The 21,663-nt window shown below is 37.7% G+C and overlaps 1 protein-coding gene across 4 annotated transcripts in view; it reads left to right on the forward strand.

Moving 5' to 3' along the window:
• The window catches only part of LOC113045840 (protein FAM110B), a 40,194-nt gene extending 18,932 nt beyond the window's left edge, over positions 1-21,262 (forward strand). Inside the window, exons 2-4 of one of the 4 annotated variants that reach the window (XM_026206533.1) lie at positions 9,496-9,586; positions 9,772-9,828; positions 18,737-21,262. In XM_026206533.1, coding sequence (XP_026062318.1) covers positions 19,063-20,256 — 1,194 coding nt within the window. In that variant the 5' untranslated portion in view covers positions 9,496-9,586; positions 9,772-9,828; positions 18,737-19,062 and the 3' untranslated portion in view covers positions 20,257-21,262. The remainder of the gene's footprint in view (positions 1-9,495; positions 9,587-9,771; positions 9,829-18,736) is intronic. The other 3 variants (XM_026206534.1, XM_026206535.1, XM_026206532.1) reach the window with 3 other exon arrangements.
• The last annotated feature ends 401 nt before the right edge of the window (positions 21,263-21,663 follow it).

The following is a 21,663-nucleotide window of genomic DNA, read 5'->3' on the forward strand; positions in this document are numbered from 1 at the left end:
TTTTGTTTCTAGTAAACAGAGACCTAAGTGCCATTATTCATAAGGGGGTATTGTGCACCACCTAAAATATTTAGCAGTTTCTTGAAATCAGTCTGAAAGTGAATGGGCAAACACACTGAGGATCATACAGGCACACATGTGTCTCAGCGTGCACACGTCAATGTTGCATCTGGATTGTTTTGTTTCTGTCCAGTCTCCAGCTGGTTTTCACGTGGCATGGCTATTTGATATTCCATCCATCATTGATTTGTCACAGCTTTACATAATACCAGCACTGTGCTACTTCATCAAAGATTAAATACATTTCACAAGATTACATTTCTTCTTAAAATCAACGATGATGGCAACAGATTGAGCAGGCTTTGTCTCTTGACAAATCTATAAAAAGTTATTTTTGCACTGAATGGTATCAGGTTCTTTTTTTCCGAGTCATTGGAGCATTGAATGGCCCTTTAGCTGAGTTTCCTATGGAAAAGCTTGTGCTTTCGTCCGTGCCCTTGGCCTGTGCGTGAGAGACGAGGGCCGGCTGAGCATTGACGAAACCTTTAGAGATCATGAGGCAGCAGACGGGCACTGCAGCACTCCTTACTCAGCACTATATGTCCTCTCTCCATCTCAGCTCCCACCCTCCTGTAGCTTTCTGATCCTTCCTCAGACTCCCATGTGTCTGATATAATAATGATGAGACTGCACGACCTCCCTCTCTATATAAAACAAACAGCGGCTCACTTTAAATTCCTTCACTGCTCTACTGATGTTCACATGTCAGTATGATACCATTCCGTATCGGTGGCTGTTCATGACTTTATTGGACAAGATTTGTCTTGTTTTTTAAGATGTGCTATGTCGTAAACATTGAGAAGGGCTCAACTCATATACGCTACACTACCTTTCAAATATTTGGGAGCCATTATGATCTTTTAATGGTTTCCAAAAAAGTCTCTTAGCTCACCAAGGCTACATTTGCTTGATCAGTTTTCTATTTTAATATATTTTAAAATGTCTTTTTTTTTTCTCTGACGACAAAGCTGAATTTTCAGCAACCATTACTCCAGTCATCTGTGTCACATGATCAGAAATCAATCTAATATGCTGATTTGGTGCTCAGAAACAGCTTTATATTTTTGCAGAAACCATTAAACATATTTAATAGTTTTGCGAAATCATTTTCATGATTCTTTGCTGATTAGAAAGCTCAAATAAACATCATTTCTGAATAAAAGTATACATTTCTTTCCAAAAAAACTTACTGAACTCAAACCATCAAACTTAGGTTATGTTGATCTGTTAGAACACACAATAACTTTTCACTAAATATTCAAAACACCAAGAAACACATTGTTATGGGGATAAATTAATTATTTAAAAATAAAAATTATGCAAAATAGAATTTGATGGCTGATACAAAATATTTGAGTCAAAATATTTCAAATTCACTCATCATTGGCATAACGGTATAACAGAAAGGTAATTTTGGGCTTTGTGCACCATATGTGTGTGTTTTCATATGTGTTTCCACCCTCTCTGTAGAAGGTCTCATTAAGTTGTTCTGGGTGCTGGCCCATAGCTTGGCCTCTTTCTCAAAGCAGAGCTGCTGTAAGGATGTTTTAGTGAAGAGACGCTCCTTGTTTCCGGCTTTTAACATACTAACAAACCTATTCATCTCCCCTCTCAAAGGAGGCCAGCCTCTCCCACACTGGCCTTGTTGGTAAACAAAAGGACTTGTGCAGAAGCCACCACACCTCCAACCTGTTTCCTCAAAATAAACCTTGGTGTGTGGCGATCGTGAATGTTCCTTTGGTGGTTTGGGACTGTACTGCTTTCCTGTAGGAAAACTTGAGTTAAAGACAGCCTCTTAAAGTTTGTAGTATTCTGTTATTTCCCAACCATCAGATTTCCCAAGAGAAGCAGGGATGGATTCCTTGTGAATTGTTTAAGTGGTTCCTTTTATGTTTCAATAGGTTGGACCTGCCTCTGCAAGATGGAGCTTTTGATTCTGTGGTCTTCCAGGTTCAATCAGACTGTAGCTTCCTCTTTTTAGTGCAAGATCCTGTGTGATGTTCTCGTCATCTTTTCCACACCATACAGTATGTATCAGTGGTATAACTGTTTGGTCACAACCTAATAATTAGGGTAACACTTTAATATAGGGACCAGTTCTCACTATTAACTAGTTGCTTATTAATAATTCATATTATTAACATATTAGTTGTTTATTAGTAATTGTAAAGCACATATTCTGAATGACCATAATTTCCATCTCTAATCCTACCCAATACCTAAACTTAACATCTTGATAAGCAGCAAGGTAGGAGTTTGAGGCAAAAGTTGTATAGTTAATAGTTTGTTACTGGTGAGACTGTAGGTCTGTGCAAAAAATCGAATGCGATTTTCATGCGCATCTCGTCAGTAAAGACGCTCCTGTAATATAGTATATCTCCAGCATGTCCGTGCGAATCAGGGTTGCCAGGATTTCACAACAAATCCTGCCCAGTTGCTTCTCAAAACTAGTCCAAAACTAGCTCAAATGCATATCCAGGAGGTTCCTTGATAAAAATTGCTTCCCGGGTTTAAAATATATGTTTTTTGGCAGGGTTGCCTTGGTAAAATTAGCATTTTAGGTGCTAAATATCACGTTATTGGTATTGGGGTTGCTTCAAACCGCGGACATAAAAAACAACCACAGACTTGGCAACACTGGTTCAGGTGGAGCTGCAGTTACTACACAGAGCCGTAGTCTACCGAAAACTAGCACAAGATCACTTTCAAAATCGACAAAGAATCGCCTGCGATTTTAAAATGGATTTTGTGTAGATTGTCAGTGAATTATGGCTCTGTGTAGTAAAATGCCAACCAGTGTTGCCAAGTCTGTGGTTGTTTTTCTTGTCTACGGGTCGAAGCGACAGTACCAATAATGTTATATTTAGCCCCTAAAATGCGAATTTTATCAAGGCAACCCTGCAAAAAAACGTATATTTTAACCCGGGAAGCTATTTTATAATCAATGAACCTCCTGGAAACGCGCTTGGGCTAGTTTTGGACTAGTTTTGACTGGGCAGGATTTGCTGTGAAAACCTGGCAACGCTGATCTGAAAGCACATGCTGGAGATATACTTCTAATTACAGGAGCGTCTTTACTGATGAGATGCGCATGAAAATCGAATTCAATTTTTTGCACAGCCCTAGCGAGAAGTGCACCCTAAAATAAAATGTATAAAATAAAATAATTTTGTATTTCCAGGTCCACATTTTTGGGTTGCCATATGATCATGAATAAATCATGAAGGAAAAACAAAAACCAGTTGACAGCCACTGATGTAAAATCTCCCCGCTGTAGCTTGTTTACTCATTAAAACTGGAGCTTTGAGAGATACAAGCTGATTCTGCTGCTGCTGGTGGCAGAACGGCATGATGGGAGTGCCATCAAAGACAAGTAGCATCCAAGGTGAAGAGTTTGTGTTGAAAGAGACACAATGAACATAAATGGCTCTTGCATTCAGCGGTATAATGGTATTCTCGCATCTGGCTGATGTTTGATGTCTGGAGTCTTAGCTTCACTGATGTCTGCAGATCGTCTTAGGGATGTTACTATGATCGAGTTGTTCTTTACTTTCATGCTGAAGTGGAACACGAGTGTTGTAGTAAGTGAAGTTGACACTGTTGGCTGTAGATTTGGGAACTGCTGTTGTATGTGATTCATGGCTCAGGACTCGTTTGGAATGATAATGCAGGCTTTGGTGTTTGCTCACATATAAATGAAGCTGTGAAAGTTGGCTACTGACTCTGTGAGGAGCGCTGTCTGAACGGAATGCCAAATGTGTTTCTGATGCTGCCTCATAAAACCATAATAATAATAATAATAATAATATACAGTGTGACGGCAACATGTTGTCATGTCATAAGACAATTTCTGTATTGCAAACTGTATTACTGTTATTGTTGTTTTTATCTTAGGCATAAGCATAAGCAGTTGTATTCTTGTTTAATTTTAATATTCATGTACACTAGTCCATTTCGATATTTAATTCATTATACAGCCCTACTTTAGATTTATTCATTCAAAAATAGCCAAATTCCGTGACGTTTAGTTTTATATAGCAAGATCAATTTTTGACTAGATTCCGCGATTCGACCTGTGTCGCTTCGCAAACACAGACAGGGTGAATTTATGAATGAAAGTGTGAAAGTTTTTACAAAACTAAGTTGTTACGTATCCTCACGCTTTTTTAAGTGGGTATATGGAAATCCTTGGCCTTTTCTAGTGGGTATACGGCAGAGTTTAGGTTCAACACTAGGCTATATAGTTTTGCTTAAGGTAAAATTATAATGCTAATTATATATGCATGCCACTTTGTGAAACAACCTTACACAGTTTTGATAACGATAATAATGAACACAATGTTAACGTAGCCTGCCTGTGATGAATGCCGAATGCACACACACATGCTTAGTCTTGGGATTCCACAACTTCCCTTGATCATCCTCACTTATTGCTTGTAGCCATTTTGTCATACTTTCCAGTTCTGTTGTTAATTAGGAAGGATGCAGAACTTCAATTAATAATTTGTGAGTTTATTGGCGGTACAGAAAACGACACAGCAACTCTTCGGCATGATTGTCCCATGTATTTCAGTTGGCGGCAAGGCAATGTTTTCCCCCACGGGCTAAATTCACATCACGTGACGGGGTCATCACCAACCGTCTGTATGTATAGCTGGCCTCGTTTAATATGTCACGTGTTTCCCAAACAGTCTCCACAGCATTCAGTAGTGGTGGAAATTGTGATTCTTTCAAGAGATTTGTTCATTTTTTTTAGTTCTTTCACCAAAATGATTCGTTCACTGATTCGTTCAGTGAACATTTCTTCATATTACACAAAAGATGCCAGCAGGTGGCGAAAAAGAGTGTCGTATGTGTTATTTCTTAAGTAAACGAACGTATTCACTTGTTACAAAAACTGATTTGGCTTTATTAAAATGTGTGCATAATCGCATTCAATATATAGTCTATTTAAGTTGTTCAGATGAACAAGGCATGAAGTTTTCTTGCATAGTTAGCATTTTAATTGTTTGGTCAGACAGTTCATATATTAGCCTATATACTCACATACATAAATCTGGGATTAAACGTGGAATTATGTTCTGTATGCTAAATATGAAAACAAGCATATAGTACCTATAACTGCACTTTTGCATTTTGCATTTTGACCCAGTTTACTCTCATTAATTTAGTTCACGAACAAGATAAATTATGTACCAGTTCATTTCATTCATGAACAACATGTATCCGTACATTCAACTCGTTCACAAACGACATGGGTATCAGTTCAGTCATTTCTTTCACGAACGACACGTGCCAGTTCATTCAACTCATTCGCGAACGACATGTGCCAGTTCAGTCATTTGGTTCACGAACAATGTCTCTAGATCTTGTTCAGACTCCTATGAAACTCGTTCAGTGAAGGGCGTATCCGTTCACTACATTCAACAAATCACATGCTCCGTCACATGTCATACCCGAAGCCTGTTGGCTTGAGGTTGAGTAAGTCTTTGACAGGTTCACCCAGCTGCGCATGCACTGCTAATAGCGCCGTGCTGCTGTGGAAGGAGGAATTTCAGTGAACGAGAAATATGAGTCAGTGGATTACGTGAATGAAAACGATTCGTTCATCTATAAGGTTCGTTCAAAAAGAACTATTCATTCACGAACGACACATCACTAGCATTCAGCAAGATGGCGGAAGCAGGTGGAAGTGGAGTAAGCTCGAGAAAGAAAAGAAAAAAGTGAAAGATAAAACTAATCGAACGAAGTCATCCAAAGTGTGGGAGTACTTTACTTTGAGCTTTCAAAAAATAAGAGTAACCTGTAAACTCTGCACTACTGAACTGTATAAGACTTTTATTTGTGCAGATTCTCCAGTACAATGTTGTTTGCAAATGTTTAGTCGTAAAAGCTGATAACATTGCTTTTTAACAGTTATCATTCAAAGCTTTACAAACATGTTCTGTGATCAGTTTGTCGTTTACCAGTTCATAATTCAGTCTTGCAGCCTAATTATGACTGAATGAGAAAGGTAAATGTTTAAATTTATTTTAAATGCACTTTTGTTCCAAGTATTCACTGCTCTTTTTTACACAGCAGGTTTTTTGTGTGTGTAAATTTTCTGAGTTCCATTCAGGTTTCATGCCATTGCCACTTTATTCAAAGGATTGTTTACAATTTCACAGCATAAGCTATAAAGCTGTTTCCCAGGCACAGGCTGTGTGTTTACAGGAAAAAAAAAAAAATGCAATGTACTGCAATTTTATTCTGTTTTATTCTTATTGTTCGTGAAAATATGTTCTGAAAGATTCCTTAATAAGCTTCGTTCGGGATGTTAAACTACTTTAGGAGCCCTAAGGAATGCCATGGTGAAAACATTATTTGAAATATGTATGGGTCAGTGTTTTGATTGCAGAAGAGTTCGACAAAGGATTACCAACACATAATAAAACATAACTCCAGGTATATGTTTGATGAGGATATGATAATGCAAAATGGTTAAAATCTCTAAAAAGTCTACGTTGAATGATAAAGACCCTTTATTAATAACTGACTTGGGGGAAAAATGGGCGAAACTACAATATAAGTACATAAACCGATTAATCGTAAAAAATAATCAACAGATTAATCGATTATCAAAATAATTGTTAGTTGCAGCCCTACATGAAATAAACGAAATAATTATATTTGCAAAATAATTATTTATTTTGATTTATTTGAATAATAATAATAATAATAATTGCTATTATAAAATTGAACAATAATAAATCCTACTGACTAATTATTTTTAAAATATATAATAATTTAGCTTATGTATATATATACATAAGTTAATAAGTAAATATAACAATAATATACTAATATGATTTATTATTAATAATATTATTTCTTATTCTTATTATTTTCATTACTACATAAAAATATAAATAATAGTTATTATCATATTTAAATAAGTATTTAATAATTTATTTAAATATTTTACTTATTTGCTTATTTAATGTTTAATAAAACATTTTTATTTATTTAATTTAATTTACATATAGCTCTTTTGTTGGTTTTATTGCTTCTTGTTGTGCTCATTTGTAAGTCACTTTGGATAAAAGTGTCTGCTACATGATTAAATGTAAATACAAATATAAACAAGTATTTGTAATTTGCTTCAAAATGAAGTAAATGTATATAGATAAATATTTTAAATAAGTAAGTATGCATTTGTTGTCAGAAAGTAGAAATACATTGTAATTGCTAACTCTTTGGAAGCTTATCACCGAGAAGTATTCTCATCCCAAAACCGGGTGCACCTTCTCACACACTCACTGCCAGAGATCTTCTATTCTAGCACCTCGTGTGAGACGCCCACTCCTGTCAGGCATCTGGACCTGTGCCAGTGAAGCAGATCCTCACACCCAAGAAATATAGATCTAGAGCCATTGGTTATCACTCAATTGTTTCTGTAAGCTTCTCAAAGTAGATGCCTTGCGTTCTGTTGATGGATCTGTGAGTGCCCTAGTCTTAACTTAAAGTGAGTGCAATATTCGGATGAAGCAGCTGTCTATAAATGTGAGATCTGCACCTTAATATCATTCATCACATGAACTGGGCCTTGTGTTGAACGTTCTAGGGAACAATGACATGATAAATATTCCTGTTTAACATCTCATCTGTGTGTCTTGATTAGTCTTAAGAGTTTCACTGTTAGGTTGTGCACCAGCCATAACGCTGATTGAGGTAAAAATGTGGTTATTGCTTCATTAAACTGCTGAGCCCGGAGCAGCGAGTGTGCACCAGGGTTTTCTCATTACTTGGATGTCCGCGTCGTTGGTAGGAACTTCCCATAAAATGACAAACTGTAGCCCTGTGAGCCTGTGAAGTTCCAACATCTGCTGCTTTCTGTAGTGTCATTATGATTCATTAACACAGTAGAAGAGAAGGAATACTGTGAGCTCAACACGTAAACACTCATCATTCACTCCCTGCATTTATGCGGCCCACTGCAAATGCCCTTACAATCACAGAACAGCGTGTTCACTAGGGACCGTTATCTGCAGTAGACTGCACTGCTCAACAATACCAGCCCTTTGAAATGCCCTTTGACCTCTCATAACACTTCTATGGTCATTTTTGAAAAAAGACACTATGCTTGATATTGGAAATTTGTAATGAATAAGAAAAAATAAGGCCTTCTAAATTATCAACAAACTGTTGATCAAAACCTCAAGAGGTCACAGAATATTATATGAGCTGTTTTATTAACTATATGTGGTTTGCAATTTTTGCAACCATGTTAACAGAAGTTAAGGACATCTGATTTGTGTAATTTTATAATGCAGAAGAATGAGCAACAAGTTAGGAAATTTAGCCCAAAATATAGGAATGAGTTTGGAAATATTGTAATAATTGATTACCTGTGACTTCTATTTAAAACATGAAGAATATTCAATACTATATAATAAAGGTTTATATATTTTGTATTATTTAAAACTAATTCATTATTATTTATATATATGTAAAGTAAAGTACACATTTTTTGTAAATAATATTTTACAAACTTTTTTTTTCTCAGAATAATTTTGGTAACAAAGTTGAATGGTTGAGTTTGAACATGCAGTGAACATAATATTTGACAACATTCATAAAATGTAATAGTTATTTACTTATTTTCCCAGCTATTGAAATGTGTACTAATGTTAATCATTTATTTATTTATTCATTTATTTTTTGAATAGCTATTTGTAAAAAAAAAATTCTTAGTATTCATATTTGCTTAAAAGCCTTAGTTTTTTTATTTAAATGTCACAAAAACTCCTGCTGGTTTGTTATCATTATTATTTGCATACAATAATATTTTTGTCATGGTTAAAAAAAAAACTATTAAAAAAAATATAATCACAAGTTGTATGTTTTTTTGATTATTTAAAAATTATTTATAATTCATTATAAATGTGTTAATGATACTTAAACATGTTTGTATTATAAATGTAAAATGTAATATAAATAATATGTAAAAATATATTTTTTTTTTCTAGAATCATTTGGGTAATAAAGTTGAACGATTGAGCTTGACGAAAACAGTAAATATAATATTTGTCAAATTTAGAAAATGTAATACATTTATTTACAATCTTCCCACTGTGCTATGGAAATGATGTCTGTACAAATTTTATTTTATTTATTTTCATTTTTTTTAAATGGTTCATTTGGTATCCTACAGTATTGTCTTAATATCATAAAATGAAAAATCCTAGACCTTATTTGTTCGAATTCCTATTTGCATAAAAGCTTTAGTTGAGTTGTAAATGTCCCAAAAACTCACCCTTGTTTGTTACCATTGTTGTTTGCATAAACTAACATTTTTCTTGTTATGGTAATAAAACAGTTAAAAAATGCATTCAGGAGTTGACTGTTGACTGATTTGTGATGGCAGCATCTTACCTGCTGTTTTCTCTTGCCCAGGCATCAGCCCCACTGATAACCTGCAGCAGCTGGAGGACAAGGACAGCTCGGACAGCAGCTCAGAGCCCGTTAAAACCTGAGCCATACAAAGGTATTTGCTATTTAGTAACTGCTTTTCCATCCAGTATAACTTATAGACTACTAGTTGCAATCAGCCGCCAGCCTTCTGTCAGTACACCAGCAAACATTTCATATGATATTGGCAGTACTGGAGGCAGAGGGTTTTTCCATTCCCAGGTCCTTTTAGTGTGTTGTGTTTGTTATTCTGTGCATTAGCAGATGTTCCTTCACAGAAAGACATGAGTTACCTGAGGGAGCAGTTTTTAGAGCAGGGTAAGTTTTTTCCCATGTCATTTCCTCTTGACGTGTACAAGGTGACATGTTCCTTTGATCATTGCCAGCGTTTCAGAAGTACAGATCTCAGTTCAGTCATCTAGGTGAAGGTGACGATGAAGTCGAGGTGTTCCAGACTCACTAGTAAGCTGTTGAAATGTAATCAGATGTTAGGGATGCTATTTTTTACCATCCACAATCAGTTAATACAATTAATGAAAAACAGAAAGAGAAAGTGTCTCTCACACTTTATTTGTTAATTAATTAGATGATTTTTCTAGACAGATCTAAAAGTTGGAGGTGTATTCATGTTACAAAACGCTCCTGAAGTGGTCTCCACTTGCAGTATGGTTAGGAACAGCTGTCCAAGACTGCCAAACTATTGAACTTACAGTTACATTACCTTGGTTAAAAAAAATGTACTTAATATTTTATTTTATTTATATATATATATATATATATATATATATATATATATATATATATATATATATATATATATATATATATATATATATATATATATATATATATATATTTATTTTAAGACTGCCAAACCATGTAATTTATTTTGTAATATTTTATTTTAATTAAATTAATTAGAAAAATTATTTTAAGATTGCCAACCATCTAGTTTACAGTCATATTACTTTGGTTAAATTTTTATTTTATTTTATTTTATTTTATTGCCAGATCATCGAATTTACTGTCAAATTACCTTGGTTGAACTTATTTTATTTTATTTTATTTTATTTTAAGAATGCCAAACCATCTAATTTACAGACAAATTACCTTGGTTAAAAATGTTACTTTTAATATTTTATTTTATTTTATGACTGCCAAACCATCTAATTTACCATTACATTACCTTGGTTAAAAAATGTTACTGAATATTTTATTTTAATTTATTTTTTATGGTTTTGGTGTGTTTTGTTTTGTTTTGTTTGCTCTGTTTTAGTACAAATGCAAACCGACATCTTTGGTTATTGCTTCATGCTTTTGTTTTATTTTTGTATTTCTTCTGTTTAGATTACATACAAATACATATCACTGTCTTTGGTCATTGTTATCAAGTCCCCCCCCCCACCTCCCAACTGTGAACCATGTTATCACATACGCTGACACCATCCTAAATTCTCTGTCACTGCTGTTCTCTTGCTGCTCCTTCAGTAGCACTAACGGGATTATTTCTCGGATGGATAAAGCATTAAGTGCATGAGAGCTTAGGGTTTTCAGCACATTTTAACTGCTGAGTCTGCTGTGGCTTCCTCATAGTGTACGGTGAAACTGTATACATACACTCATTACTCATTCACTATTCTACGAGTTATCAAAGCCCCTAAGCGTTGGGAGAGATGAGGGCAAGAGTAAGGTCATGAGTGATGAGATTTGTCCCATGAGCTTTAGCACAGGATAATCTGGGTCATGTCTTGGCATTAAAGGAACCTCAGTCTGGGTTGATGTCCCTAACATCCGTTTACACCAACTATATTAACATCATTCTCATTAACTCACAGAGTTAGTTAGGTATTGCTTACTGCACAAACACCCACAAGTAAACATTGCTAATTTTTTTTAATGTACTCTACAATTAAAAAAATTGCCTTCAGGAAGTTTGCTTCTAATCAGAAAATTAGCAACTGTATGACTTTAATGATGTTACCAAATCTAAAGAGATTCAACTGCACTTTTATTCTTCTTAATGTGAATTCAAGTAGCCAGTCTCCAAAATTAACACTTAATGCTTTTCTGTTTGCATGATCATTCCTAAAGGGTATTGTGCTTATGCTTTGAAAAGCCAAATTCTGGTTGTGTGCAGTTGTGATTTAGTGTTTTGCAGACCTCCTCAGAATAGATGCACTGATGCTACCTGTGCCTGCCAGGTATCCCCTGATAAAGCACAGCACGGCCTGTGTTTGGTCTGGATGTCAGAATGATGCTTTTTAATAGGTTCGCTATTTACCTTAGGCTTTCTTTTTCAGAGCTTCTCCTCTATCATTGAGCACCTCTGATTTACAGCGGAGGCATTGAGATCACAAATATCCTCGAGAACGCTGTGGGCCCTTCAGTGCCAGCATCTCAAATAAACTGAAAGTGTCTAAGACAAATATGTCTTCTGTCTGGATATTTTGGCAGAGGCAATGTCAGATGGTGATGGTGAACTGGAAGCGATGCCAGAGACGGTATTGTGGCTCTTGATGTCTGACGCATATTGACATTTCTTCCAACTTCAGTCTATAAGTTTCTGGGATTTTTGGAATGTCTGGTTTATATATATATATATATGTTGTGCTCTTTAAATGCATGATGCCTTTTGAATTTGATGTTATATTTGTTTTTGCTTAAATGGTAGATTCTAATGGCCTGACCAACATGAATGACATTCGCATTGATGTTTTAAAAATGGCAGAGAGACTAAATAAAATGCATATTCACTCTTTGACAGATTTTGGTGCTTATGGAGAAACCAGAAATACCCCTTTACCACAGTTACCCTGGTAAATAAAGCAACTGTCTGTCACAGAGAACAAAGGCGTTCTCTATAATGCGTCCATAGGCAAGCTGTTGCACCGTAGAATAGACACTGCGTGATACTGCAACTGGTTTTGTAGCTTCTATACATCATATTATTATGTAACAAGGGCTCGGGTACATTCACACACAGACCTGCTGTGAGGGTGGGCCTGTGTCTGGATGAGTGACAGGAGGAATGAGCCAATGAGCTGCTCTGTCCTGAGGGACGTGAGTCACTAGTCCAGCACACAGCACACAGCACACAACCAGCTCTAATGTCACAGCCTCGTGCTGCTGCTGCTGCCGCTGCTGCTGGTGTGAGGAGATAACAGATGGACACCAGAATCTGTTGCTAGCAATTTATCAACACACTGACACGCTCAATATTGCTGCTCGTTCTTTTTAGCTGCGTGCCATCACCGCTAGCTGTGGTGTAATCTTATGAAACTATTGAGAACATATGAATATGTAACAATATAAGGTTTTGCTTCCTCTATGATCAAGATGCTTTACAGATGATCTCAAATCAGTCAACCTGGTTTGCATAGGCTATGTGGTTTTAAGACAATGATAAAGATACAAAAATACTCGTAAAAGGATAGTTCACCCCAAAATGTAATTCCTTTATTAATTACTCAGCCTCATGTCGTTCCAAACCTGTTGGACCTTTGTTCATCTTCAGAACACAAATTAAGATTATGAATAGAATACATCATACAATTGCAGATACCAGTAATGGCAAACCTATATATCTGGTTGCTATGCACATATGACTTTCATGTCTCTGGATTATCAAGGGCCCATATAGCAAATAGCAACAAAGATTCAATCTGACGAAAAGAACATAGAATAGAGGAAAGATAAAATAATATCAAAGGTATCTACAGCATACAACAGAATAACTACTATAAACCAACAAACAGAAAAAGGGAATAAAATGACAAAAACAACACTATTCAGATAGTAAAATAAATAAATAAATAAAGGGCCATAAAAAGCTTGGTCATCCAAAAACACATTTTCCTGCGCAATCTAGGAATGGTCCCCAAATTTTATAGAAATTATTAGAGGATCCCTTAATTGTGTGCCTATTTTTTTTCTAGATTAATAAAATGAAAAATGTCTTCAATCCATAAAGAATGAGTTGGGGGTATGGGCGATTTCCAATTTAGTAAAATTAAACGTCTTGCCAGAAGTGTGACAAAAGGTAAAACATACAGTAAGTCTTATATTCAGGCATATCTAGAGATGTGCCAAATAAAGCTGTAACAGCCAGAGGTTTTTATATGAATTTTGAGAATTAAGGTAATGATAAAAAAATCTGGGCCCAGCATTTGTGTAGAGATGAGCAGGACCAACATTTACAGTAGCTGCAGGAGCCTGGTGACAGCGGTCAAATATGGGATCTACTTCAGGATATATTCTGGAAAGTCTAACTTTGGTCCAATGAGTGCGGTGAAGAATTTTACACTGAATCAAACTATGTCTGGCACAGAAGGATGAAGTATGCACATGATGTAGAATCTGAAATCAAGATATTTTTGTTGAAATCTGAGAGCTTTCTGACCTTGCATAGACAGCAATGCAGCTGATACATTCAAGGCCGAGAAAGGTAGCAAGGACATCTTTAAAATTCAGCGTTCATTTCATGATTATCATGTCTATCGTGCTGAAATCATACGTTTAAACCATATTAGTTTTAACTTCTGATAAAAAGTTTTTTTGAGACCACATATCCAAAGCATGCGCATAGAAAGTGCTGTCACATGGCATGCAAGAAATAAACTAACATGGTCTTTTATGGCTTAAAGGGAAACTCCAAGCCAAAATGAACATTTTGTCATGAATCACTTAGCCCCATCTCGTTCCAAACCCGTAAAAGCTTTGTTTGTCTCCGAAACACAATTTAACATATTTTGGATGAAAACCGGGAGGCTTGTGAATGTCCCATAGAACTGCCAAGTAAATTACACTGCAAGGTACAGAAAAGTATAAAAAAAAGCATTGTCGACGAATGAAGTTTTTACGGGTTTTGAACGATATGGGGGGGGGTAAGTGATTTATGACAAAATGTTCATTTTGGGCTGGAGTATCCCTTTAATGTGCTTAAACTGTCAAATACACACAAGTTTATGTTAAAAACACACATAAACACTTGGTAATGTCTGTCAAAGTAAACAGCTGGGAAAGAAATTGCATGTTTATGTTAGATCTGTGTGGCAGCAGCGTAATATACAGTAAATAAATCAGTAAATCCACTGTGCTGTTGTCTGCTCTAAAGCTCAGACTCTAAATAGTGTTCTGTGCTCGTCAGTACAACCAGAGACAGAACAGTTAGCATGCTTTGGTGGAAATTTGGCCCTGGTATTAGAACTGCTACACCGTTGCGAAAACACAATGGTGGTGCTGTGGGTTGAAACCATAGACTGTATAAAAACATGGACGTAGTGTCCGTGACGTCACCCGTGACTCCTGAAGTGTGTTTTTGAAGCCTTAAGTGTGCAGAGTGGGCCGTCGCCATTTTGGCAGCACGTCACTGCCCGACTCTCCCGGACAATCGAAAATGGGCAAAAAGGCGGGAGCTAGTTGCTGAAGCCACGCCCACGCGCCACGCCCAGCAAAATTAGCTATTTAGACCAAAATCATTTTTGCACCAGGCTGTGAACATGATTTTTCTGCTGCTGGGACTGACTCTCTTTCGCAGCCAGCCTCAAGCGGCCAGTTGATGAATTGCAGTTTTAGTCACCTCCTTGTTGGCTTCACAAGAGAGAGCGGGAGATTGCCGCTCGGTTGAAACGTGCAGATTAAAGGGCGGTTATATTCTAATAATATCTGCTATAACAGGGGGAGCGAAATCTGAGCGGATAGTTTTTTTCACAAGCTTGAAGAGAAAGTTTTTCCAAAATAAAGTTACCTGGTTGTTCTTTTTCACAATTTCTCGATTGGTAGGTACACCGGGGACCCGATTCTAGAACCTAGCTAATGATATATCAGCTTTAAAATATATTTTATAAATAATTATTTATAAATTATAGTGTTTTTATTAATAAATAATATTATTGTATATAAGCTATTATATACTATTATATATAGACTATTATGTATAAAAAGTTAATGTAACATAATAATGTTATTTTTAAACATTATATCAAATATATATATTTTTTAATACAAATTTATTTTTGACACCACAAGCAGGATCATACTGTAGCTCTCCTCACAAAAGAAATGTTACTAGAGGACGAGTCTTTAAGCAAATGTGATGATAAGGATTTTAGCTGAAATCCAATCTTCTCTTTGTTTTATACACTACGTTGTAACCCAATACACCCAGAGGGACATTAGCGCTTAATATCATCTCACGCAACAGACCTGCATGAATCTAGAAGCAGCGTCATGTGGACATTTTATATAGTTGTTTGAAGTAGTCATGTGGCCTCTAAGCGGCATTTTTTTGTCAGTTTCTTTTTTAAACTGCCTAAGAATTGTTCACGTGATCATCATGTGTTTGGAGTTAAAAAAAAAAAAATTGGCCTCTCAGACAACAAGATGGATTTAATGACTGTGTTGCTACATTGCCAAATAGCTCAGCTGAAGTGGCGTATTTTCTGTGCGTGTTTCTGTGATTTTATGACCCGAGGCGCACTGGGATGTGGCTTACGTGGTCATACAGTATAACACTGATACAGATGAGAGCACATTCCTAACATGGGAAACACACTCGTTTATGTGCTTTATGGTACGTTAGCTGTACATAGGAAATGGTAAAAACCTCATGAAATGACAAACAGTTTTACGTATATACAGTATTTATTTAATGAAATATTCATGTATGAATGTAATTATGTACATTTAATGAATTCATACTTTTGTGTTTACTGCTAAAAGCCACAGATCTCATTATGGTCTTTTAAGGGTAGTAGGGAATATTTGTGCACACTGGAGTACGCACATGACTGGTATGTTTCTGATGAGCACAGGATCACATACAGATGTCTTCATATGTAAGAAGGATTGCATGAGTTACTGATCTTGGAGCAAGTCATTCTAATATCCATTTTACAAATCGCTGTTTGATTTCAGAAGGCCGAATCACAAGGATGGCTCGATGAGGCAAAGTGTTATTCTTACATGGACGATAAGGGTGAGCGGGTGCGTTGAGAAAGCTGTGGGGATTGTCTTTGGCTCTGATAATTCAGAAGGGCTTTGGAGGGAGATGAAATGATGTGAGATGGCTCTTGGCTGGAGTCCCACAGCTGGGCTTACTCTGTTTTGGGGGAAGGGGCTATAGCACTCAGCACAGAGAATTAAAGGAGACATTTTTTTTTTCTTTGTGGGGGCGTTTAGGGAGATTGTTACAATTATTACTCTCTGCATGAACCGTGTTTTAGACTCTGTGTTCTGTAATTATGTTTAAAGAGAAAGGCCCATTGCCCATATGCTGTTTAGGCTCATAATCACTGACCCCCTTCCCGAAACATATAAACAGTCATTGTTGATCGCGATATTAAAGAACTGAAAACACCGTTGCTCATATTGTGTCTAGCTTAATCCCAGGTGGCTGCAAAGTTGTTTGCTATGTATGCTTGTTTTTGGCAAAATTGGTTAGTTTAGAGTGTAAAATTTCGTAAGATTTTACGAGAGCATTGCTTTTATGCTTTCACTCTCTGACTGGAACATATAATTCACGTGCATTTACTAGTAGAAGTTGTTTTATATGTGTATGTATATATTTGTCTTAAACACATGTTGAGCTTTACTCATCTGTGGAATGCTGTCGATTATAACTAAAAATATGTATACAGAATGTATATATACCGTAGTACAGATTGCCCCTAGAATTTTATTTTAATCACATAAGCTTAAGTGTGCTTTTCTAGTTATTTTCTGTGGGAGTCAACAGCATGCCACAGATGAAGTGTAACTTAAGCAGAATTGTTCTTTTAAAGGCCCTCTTATTCTGTTTTCTCGAATACGTCTTCCTTTGAGATTTCTAAGACTTTACAAAGCTTGTATGGCTCTATCCATCCCAAAATTTTTAAATAAAAGAGTACTTTTGGGTCCAGTGAGGTTGACTTTCTAATCAGAGTTTTTGTAATTAAATTATATGATATTTCTGCAAAGCTGGTTGCTATACAACAATAAAATTCCAAGTGAACCAGAAGTCAGATATGAGTGTCATTGAAAGATAATGTTTCACACAGGTTTGACATTAACTAATGACATGCACTGTCATGTCATGATAACATTCTGAGCTGCCTGACAAAAAATATGACTGGAATTTTTGAAATAATAGACCATTTATTACAGTCAATCTATATAAGCAAGAAAGGGTGAACTCTTAAAAATAAAGGTGCTTAAAAGGTTCTTCACGGCGATGCCATAGAAGAACCATTTTTGGTTCCAAAAAGAACCATTCAATCTGAAGATATTATAGGTTCTTTATGGTAACCATTTAAACAAAAAAGGTTCTTCATTGGGATCTTAAAGCACCTTTATTTTTAAGAGTGTATACTTTTTGATCTAAATAAATACCCTAGACTTGTGCTGGCTTGAAATAAAATGGGCCTGAGCACAAAGAAGAGACTCAGTAATGGCTGAGCTGATGTGTATTTCTTTTATTCATATCTACAGTTCTTAGATTGAATCAGAAGATTGTCATATACTGTTGTGCCATAAAATGCTTTGTCATAGCAATTTCCAGAACTATTTGTGGCCACCACCAACACTCTTGTCCAAGAACTTCTGTAATTACTTTTATTTATGAGACCAGGAACGTTTTCCACCATTTTATGTTTGCTTCTCTCTTCTATGTATTTTTTTTCTTGTCCCATTGCAAAGAGCCTCAGGGTTTTGGCAAGAACATGAGCCCTGATCATACGTCTATATTGGCTGTAAAAAGAAAAGCACACTCGCACAAATTGCTGAATCATTGTTTCTTGCATTTGTATGAGAATAATTTGCCTGTTTTCACTTATACGAGAATATATAAATGTCATTTTGATATGAAAAAATTATGAGCAATAAATAAGAGAGCTGGGTAATCAAATTCGCTTTTGCTTTATTGGATGGTTATTCAGATAAACAACGGGAATATATCAAATAAAGGATCGAGGGATAACCACTAGATAAATTGCAGTTGTACATATGGGACCACAGTGCAATAGCCTACATAAATATTCCCAGATTGAAGTCCTAGATTGTCTCACACACTCTCACCAGCACCAACCAAATTATATTAATTCCACTGATATTGAGGCGTGCACATGATTCCATAAGTTGTTTTCTAGTGCTTCATCTGCCAACAGCACGCTAGAGTCATATCTCTTCCTGTTGTTGCTAGGAATGTGATGTCACCTGCTCCCTTAACAGTGTTGGTCCTTGTGTGTTTCAGATTCTCAGCCTTGGCCAGGAACAAAGGAGCAGCGACAAGGCTTTTCCCCACAATCCTCTGGTGCTGCCTCCCAGCTTGCTGAGCCTGACGAGTGTGCTGACACTTACTGGAGCTGAGTGCTCTCTTTTTCCTGCCGTGCGGGTCTGGCTACGTGGAGGAAGCAGGGGCTTATTAATGAGCTGCGAGTATGAGGCCTCACTGCTGACAGCCAGTGGAGATAGAATTAATAGTCCGGTCATCTGGCTTGATGTGTGTGTCTCCAGGCTGCCCCTTGACGAGAGTCCACTGCGGAATCCACCACGGCGGCCGCCGAGAGACCAGCAGAGATGCCCACCGAGACGCTACAGGCAGATAGCAAGCCCGCCGGTCAAGGCGGGGCCTTTGCCTCTGCTGTCCCACTTCGGATCCTCAACAAGGGGCCTGACTACTTCCGCCGGCAGACCGAACCTAATCCAAAGCGGTTGAGCGCCGTGGAGCGGCTCGAGGCCGACAAAGCCAAGTACGTGAAGAGCCAGGAGGTCATCAATGCTAAGCAGGAACCCATCAAGCCACAGGTTCTTGCCAAGCCCCCCGTCTGCCCGGTTCCCGTCAAGAGAAGTGGCGGTGTGGGATCTGGCTTGAAAGCCTCCAACAACAACGCCAAGTCGGACACTTGTGCTACCACCACCAAACGGGAGAATCTCAACTTGGAGATCCTGAAGAACATCTTGAACAGCTCTTCCTCATCCGAGGGGCCTGCCAAGGGGACTTCACACAAAGTCGGGGCTTTTAGCTGGGCGCCGCATCGCTCGTCCGAGCTGTCGGAACCTGGAAGTCGCTCCTTTGCTGACACGCTCAAGGTACCACCTTCCACACAAGGTCGACACAGTCCACAGGGAGGCAACTTAAACCTGAGTCGCAGGCTGCTGGAGGAGAGGTCGTGCGAAGTCGATGGCGAGCGCTCGCCACTGCATGCCTCCCACAGCTCCTCAGACATTCGCCGCATGTGCAATGGTAAGCCACTGAGAGTGGCTCACAGTAGCAGCTCTTCCGCACCACCGCTGCCGCCCAAGCCTAGCGCCAAGGCCTTGGCTGCATGTGACAATGCTCCCTGCACCTCTGAAAGAGAGACACTATCTAGCACTGCTACAGAGCTGGAGTTGGGCAGTTCTGTGGCCCGCAGGCCCTCTCTGCACCGCTCCAAGTCAGACCTGAGTGACCGCTATGCTCGGGCCGGTGCAGACGTGGAGCGCTTCTTCAACTATTGTGGGCTGGATCCCGAGGAGCTGGAGAGTGTGGGTGTTGAAAGCTTCGCCCGAGCGAACTCTGACATCGTGTCACTCAACTTCCGTAGTGCCAGCATGATCAGCTCAGACTGTGAGCAGTCACGTCATAGCAATGACGACCTGACCGATGAAGAAGACGATGCTGGGGAGCGTGTTCCCTATGGTATTTCCGCCGTTGAGCGTAACGCCCGGGTCATTAAGTGGCTCTACAGCATCAAGCAAGCACGGGAGTCTCAGAAAGTCTCCCATGTCTAAAAGAGGGAGCAGACCTCCCCAACCTGGTCGGAACTTGGTACCTGCTTATTTTTGCAAACCATGCAAATCTTTGAAATTTCGAAAGATTTCATGGCAAAGCATTTTGAGTTGGCGGTACTTTTTAGTCGCTTTTTGCATTTAGTGTTCATTGTCTTCTGAATCTGCATGACTCCTTAGACACTCACACTCACCCTCTTTGCAGCGTCAGGGTAATGCAGCTTATGTAGGAGCCTCTTTAAAGATGGCTGCGTCAATGCCATCTCTGTGCAGAGAACAACTCATATTTCCTTTTTTCTTTTGTTCTTTCTGCCTCTGTCTGTCAGATGTTTTGATGCCAGCACCTTTCAGGTGCTTCTTATTTCACTTGGGCGCACTGAGCCAGGAAGCCATATCGGTATGAATGCAGAGCTGCAGTGTGTTTAGATTTCTTTTGATCCTTGCTTTCTGTGTCTTTTGTTTCGACTTGTTCTTATGATGGAGACAAGCTGTATGTATATAAACCTCTGTGAGTAGACACAGCAGAAGCATGTTTTAGTCTATTCTCGAGATCTCCCACGCCGACTTCTCTCGGTCAGCCTTGCACTGGTCAAATTGTTCCAGCAGTATCATGATACCATTCAGCTTCATGTGTTTTGTTTTCACCTTGTCTGTCGTCCATAAAATTCCTGTTTGGCAGTTGATTATTTTTGTGGTACTATTGTTTTGAAAAGGTGTAAATGCTGTAAGAATATGTATAGAATTTTCAGAGCTGTCGGAAAAGCATTGTGTGATGATGAGTATGCTATGTTCTTCCATAGCTCCTTGTCAGTTTGTTCCCTCTCAGCTTGCAACACAAGGCTGTGTGAGACATTTGTCCATGAACAAATCTGTATGACACTGTTGTTACAATGACGTGTTCGGTATATTGAAGTTTGAGCTGTTACCTAAAAATTTCATCAAGATGTTTGTTCACATTTAGTTCTTTTAATTTCAATAAATGGCTGATTTTGCCAACTTTTGCCATCTACCTCAGATGTTTGAATGCATTTTTCTGTTATTTATATATTTGATGCATGCACGTGATTTTTCTTTTCTTAAAAAAAAAAACATCAAAATAAAAAAAAGTCATCCCAGTGTGATATGATATCAGGGTGTATAAATGATGGGGGAAAAAAAGAAAAAAGAAATTCGCACACTTTCCTTTAAAGCAGTCATAGTCATTTTTAAACCAGCTCACACAGTGGGTAGAAAGTGGTGGAAGAATAACAAAGACCAGTCATGTGATTCTCCTATTGCTGACCCTGAGAAAACAGCTGTCAAGTCTTATATGCTCAAGATTTGCGCTTAGGCAAAATCTTCCCTGTTTTGAAACCCTATTTCGCTCTCATTGTAGCCCTTGTCTCTTCACAGAGCATGGCTGTCCGCAGG

This window comes from Carassius auratus, chromosome 27, assembly GCF_003368295.1.
Source record: "Carassius auratus strain Wakin chromosome 27, ASM336829v1, whole genome shotgun sequence".
Classification (NCBI taxonomy): Eukaryota; Metazoa; Chordata; class Actinopteri; order Cypriniformes; family Cyprinidae; genus Carassius; species Carassius auratus.